Genomic DNA, 4793 nt, shown 5'->3' on the forward strand with positions numbered 1-4793 from the left:
AGCATCTTTGTTCCCACGTTGTTGGCGCCCTCCCGTTCCCAGAGGCTTTGCTGGTGGCTGGTGTAGCCTGCACGCTCATTTAGGCCATTGGGGGTGCGGGGGGAGCTCCGTGCTGTCGCAGCCTGGTCTCCTGCCTCTCCCGGTCTGCGTCGGGCCTGCCGCATTGCCCATGTCCGGCCCAGCATGCAAGAGGGTCAGCAGGGAGGGATGGGAGGTCTCTGGCCTGACAGCTAGAGGGGTTTTGGGGTGTGTTGCCTGATGCCGCCCCCCCATTAAACATTACCTGCCTGGGAGAGCGGGGCATGCGTAAAGGCAGGAGGGGGTTGTGTGTAGTGAAGGCTCCTGGAGGCTCCAGCGCTGCCTGGGTGAGCAGGGCCGTGTCCTGCACTGTGGCCACCTTGGGATTAATTTGGGCTTCTCAGGATGCTTGACATAACCCCACGTCTTCTCTCCTAGACGGTGGAGCATGGGTTCCCCAACCAGCCGAGCTCCCTGGCCTATGACCCCAAGCTGCGCATCATGGCAGTGGGCACCAAATCCGGAGCTGTGAAAATGTATCCTTGGCTGCTGTGCTTATGGATGCCCCGAAGAGGGAGCAAGGTAAGACCTCGGCGGTGCCCTGCTCCGGCTGGCTTCCCCGGGAGTCACCTGGAGCTGCTTGCCAGCGATGAATAGATGCCCTGTGCGGGGGCCGCGTGTGTGGCATAACACAGCCGTGCCCTTTAGGCTTTGTTCAGCCCGTCTGGCTGCTTTGACTGGCCTGGTTCTTGTTCACTAGGCCCCTTACTAGGGGGTGCCAAGGCCATTTGGCCTACAGGGTCTTGAGCCCCAGCAGAAGTGACCCCACCTGCCCTCGCAGGGGAGGCGCTGAGGGCTGAGCTGCTGCCAAGCGCTGCCCTTTCAGGACCAGGATGGCAGCAGAGGTGTCTACCTGCGTCAGTCTGGGAGGAAGGCGAATAGCACAGTCCTTCGCAGAGGTGGTGCAGTGATTAACATGTGAAACAGCCTGCAGGCCGGGAAGTGCTGTCATTGCCCCGTGCTCTGGTCCAGGGAGGGGTTGCTTGTGTTCCTCTGTGCATGCGTGTAATGGGGGCGTCACGACAAGGCTGTCTGGCCGGGGTTGCAGCCCTGGCACGCGGCTGTGTGAACAGAGCAGCGACTGGCAGGATCCTCCCGCTGTCGAGGGGAGCCGGGCTTTTCCGTCTCCTAGGAGGGTGGGGAGGAGGATTTGCCCACGCAGCACGTTGCAACCAGCCATGCCATACGTCGCCGCCCTCCTCCCTCGGAGGCAGAGCGGGGGCGGCTGGCAGCGCCCTGGCTAGGTTGGTGGCAGGGATCCAGTCCGCCTGTGCCCTCGGTTGTGGGAGAGGCTGGGCTGGGGACCCAGGGGCACGGAGCCGGCTTGGATCTCTCCCTGGATGAGCGGCCAGGCCTGGGGTCTGGAGTCTGCATCTTGGCTGCTCCCACCTCCTGGGCAGTGATGCCCTGTCCCTCTCCCTCTGGGCACAGAGGCAGTGCCCCTGCTGTGGCCAGGCCCCTGGTAATACCCAAGCTAAAATACCCACCCAGTCTGAGCCCAAGAGGCTGTGTGGGTGGCCTGAGTACTTCTGTCCTCCTTGCAAAGGGTGCCTGACTGCAGGGTGCCTTGTTGGCCAGTGATGTCTATTCCAGGTACCCACCTGTCCTACATCTGAGGCCTGGGTGCTTTGTCCGTGCACCTCTGCAGCAGCTGTCCTGTGTCAGCCCCTGGGTGCATGTGGGGAGGAAGAGGGGAGAGGATCCATCCCAGCGGGTGGTGCACCTTGTGGGACAGGGGCGCGTGCCCCGAGCTGGAGCCCTCGCCGGCTCCTCGTGGCCGGGTGTGACTGCTCCCCCGCGCAGGTGGCAGCTCCCGTAGACCAGAACTGGCACTGCCAGTTCCTCGCAGCTGCCCTAGCTGGAGCACGCTCCTCCTTGCTGCCGGCTGCAGTCTGCTCTCCCGGGGCTGTGACCTGCCGCCTCCCACAGACACCAGCCCGGGGCTGGCGGGGTTCGGTCGTGGCACAGCAGTGGAGAAGGACCCCGTGCGGTATGTGGGGCAGTTGCCTCCGCTCACAGCTCCGGGTGCAGCCTGGGGCTCGGGCTCCCGGGTCCTGCGGTCTCGCAAACTAGCAGTGGGGCACGGAGCACGAGCTGCCAGCTTCTTGCTGGTTCTTCAACATAACAGGAAAACAGGCTGAGAGAGGCCCGCTCTTCAGACCACAGCCTGTGGCCTGTCGTTTGGGCTCGGAGCAAGTGTCAGACCCGGTGCTCGTCCCCAGCTGGGGATGTGCCCTATAGGGGAGCCAGGGCTCCTCCACCGAGGGCGTTCGGCTCCCGGCGGTGCTCTGGTTCTCATGAATCGCACGTCTGTCTTGGCTGTCGGGACGGGGGGAGATGTCCCGCTTGGTCAAGGATGCCCTGGCTCCAGGCGGCCGCACGTAGCCAAGGGCTCCTGGCGTGGAGGGAGCTGGCAGGGCTCCGTGGCCTGGCAGAGAGCGGCCTTTGTTACCCGCTGTGTGCAGAGAGACTTCAGAGGGCTTCCTGGCTGTGGGCCAGGAATCCATTTGTCCCTGGGCTTTGGAGGCCCTGCTCCGCAGGAATGCGAGCGGGGGGCGTCGGGTAAGGTCCCTCGACCCTGCCTGGGCCCAGCATGGAGCTGGAAGGTGCAGGGTCCGCGGAGGCCTGGCCTCGCCTGGCCGGGAAGTGCGGGGCTTGCATTCAGCCGGGCTCCAAACGCCGGGAGGGGGGAATCCTGGCAGAGGGGGAGGGCTGCCTTTTATTCAGCCTCCCAGCACAAAGCCAGCGTTTCTTTCCATTGTGCACCGGACCTGAATGCCAGCCCAGCTGCGACGTCGCCAGTCCTGCAGCCAGGAGATGGCTCTGTCTGTCCCTGCAGCAGAGCTGGCAGGCGTGGGTGGCTGCACCCCGGGGGGAGACTTCTGGCTGCATTGTGCTGTCCAGGCGATTCATTGAGGGCTGGTTTCCCCCAGCCCAGGCAGAGAGACCGGAGCTGGGAGCACAGAGCCTTGCAAGTAGAGCCCAGCCCTGCACGGAGGAGATGCAGTCGCCTGGTAGGAGAGGATCCTTCCGTGATGGGGGCTGTAGCCTCTCCTGCCTCCGTGCTGTGCTTCCTCCAGGCCCACAGGTTGCTGGTGCTGTCGCTGCCTGGACAGCCAGCTCCTTGGTGCAGAGACGACCCATCGCCTCTGTTTGTTCTGGCCAGCAGTGCAGCTGTGGCAGCATTTTTGAGCCCATTGCCATGCTGCATTTGTCCAAGGAGCCCTTGCAGAGCCAAGCTCTCTGTACAGTGACCCTGTATCTGCTCCATGCAGCCCCAAGTGCCATGGATGTGACCAGTGCCCTGGGCTGTGGTATCAGTAGGGCATGGGAAGGGAGTGCGTGGAGGTATCCTGTTGCCTCCCCCCTCTTCTGCCTCCTCGGTAGGGACCAGGATCCCTTCTGAAAGCCCCGTGAGGAGGAAGGGGGGTCAAAGGCTGTCTGTGCAAAGGGGATGGCCACTCGTTGTTGCACCAGGGCTCTAGTGCTCAGCTGGCCAGTCCTGGGCTGATGGAGGTGATCTCCTGGGAGCATGTGGGGCCTGGCTTGGTGCAAACCCGCCTGGCTGTGGGCTGGTATCACCTGCAGCTGGAGCCTCTTGCCCATGCTGAGGATTTTAACCCCTCGCCGCCAGGTAGGGGTCCCCCAATGGAGGGCTTGTCAGGCAGTCTTGGCATGTGTGCGGTGCTTTGAGGCCTCGCTGTGAGCCAAGAAGCAGAGGAGGCCGTGGCTGGGGCAGATGGGGGTGCGGTGTGCATGGACAGCCCCGAATGCTGGCTGTCCCTGCAGCAGGATGCCCACCAGGCCTCCTTGTTCTGCTGCTTCGAGTGCAGGTAAACTTGGGTCCTGGGTAAGAAGCTGTCGTGTAGCTTCCCCGTCTCGGTTGTGCCCCTGCATCCATCAGACTCATCAGGGCAATTGAGGCTGGTGGTGGGGCTGTTGGGTGGACCCGGGGAAGGCCTGGCACCGGCAGTCAAAGCGGCTGTGGCTGTGCACAGGCGGCGCGCGTTGGTCGTGCCGTGCTCTGCTGCTTCCTGAGCAGCTGGCAGCTCTGACACGGCTGCGAGGTTACGTCTCTGCTCCATCCGCTGCTGCAGTGTGGCTGCGAAGTGGAGACCAGGCGCTGCACAAACCACGTGGGTGTGCAAACTGGAGCAGCTGGGGTGGGGGTAGGAGGGAGGGAGCTGCCTCCGTAGAGCACCGTGGCTGTTGCAGCCTTGAACTCTGAATCATAGAAAATTCAGGTTGGAGGGACCTCCGGAGGTCACAGCTAGTCCAGACCCCTGCTCCAAGCGGGACCAGCCCCAAGTACATCCTCCCAGACCAGGCTTTGTTTAGCCGGGTCTTGAAAACCTCCAAGGATGGAGACTGCACCACCTCTCTGGGTAACCTGTTCGGTGCTTTACTACCCTCCTAGTGAGTTTTTCTTAATGTTTAACCTAAACATGAGCCTGTTGCTCCTTGTCCTGTCATCTGCCACCACTGAAAACAGTCCAGCTCTGTCCTCTTTGCAGCCCCCCTGCAGGGAGTTGACTTCTCTTTTTTTATAAGCCCAGTCTCCTCAGTCTGTCCTCAAGTCATGTCCCCCAGCCCCCACAACTTCCCACTGTGTCAAGCCAGTGCTGCTTCAGGCCGTGCCAGCCCAGATCTGCAGTGCCCTAAAACGTGGCAAGGTCCTGGCAGGGAGGGAGGCTGACGGGACGCTGCGTGGGCTG

At 62.8% G+C, this 4793-nt stretch overlaps 1 protein-coding gene across 1 annotated transcript in view; it reads left to right on the forward strand.

The window, feature by feature from the left end:
- The first annotated feature begins 302 nt into the window (after positions 1 to 302).
- Positions 303 to 4793, forward strand: part of LLGL1 (LLGL1, scribble cell polarity complex component) — a 36343-nt gene continuing 31852 nt past the window's right edge. Inside the window, exons 1-2 of the mRNA XM_019512575.1 lie at positions 303 to 365; positions 457 to 554. Coding sequence (XP_019368120.1) covers positions 303 to 365; positions 457 to 554 — 161 coding nt within the window. The remainder of the gene's footprint in view (positions 366 to 456; positions 555 to 4793) is intronic.

This window comes from Gavialis gangeticus, unplaced genomic scaffold, assembly GCF_001723915.1.
Source record: "Gavialis gangeticus isolate Ggan-Ray unplaced genomic scaffold, GavGan_comp1, whole genome shotgun sequence".
Taxonomy (NCBI): domain Eukaryota; kingdom Metazoa; phylum Chordata; order Crocodylia; family Gavialidae; genus Gavialis; species Gavialis gangeticus.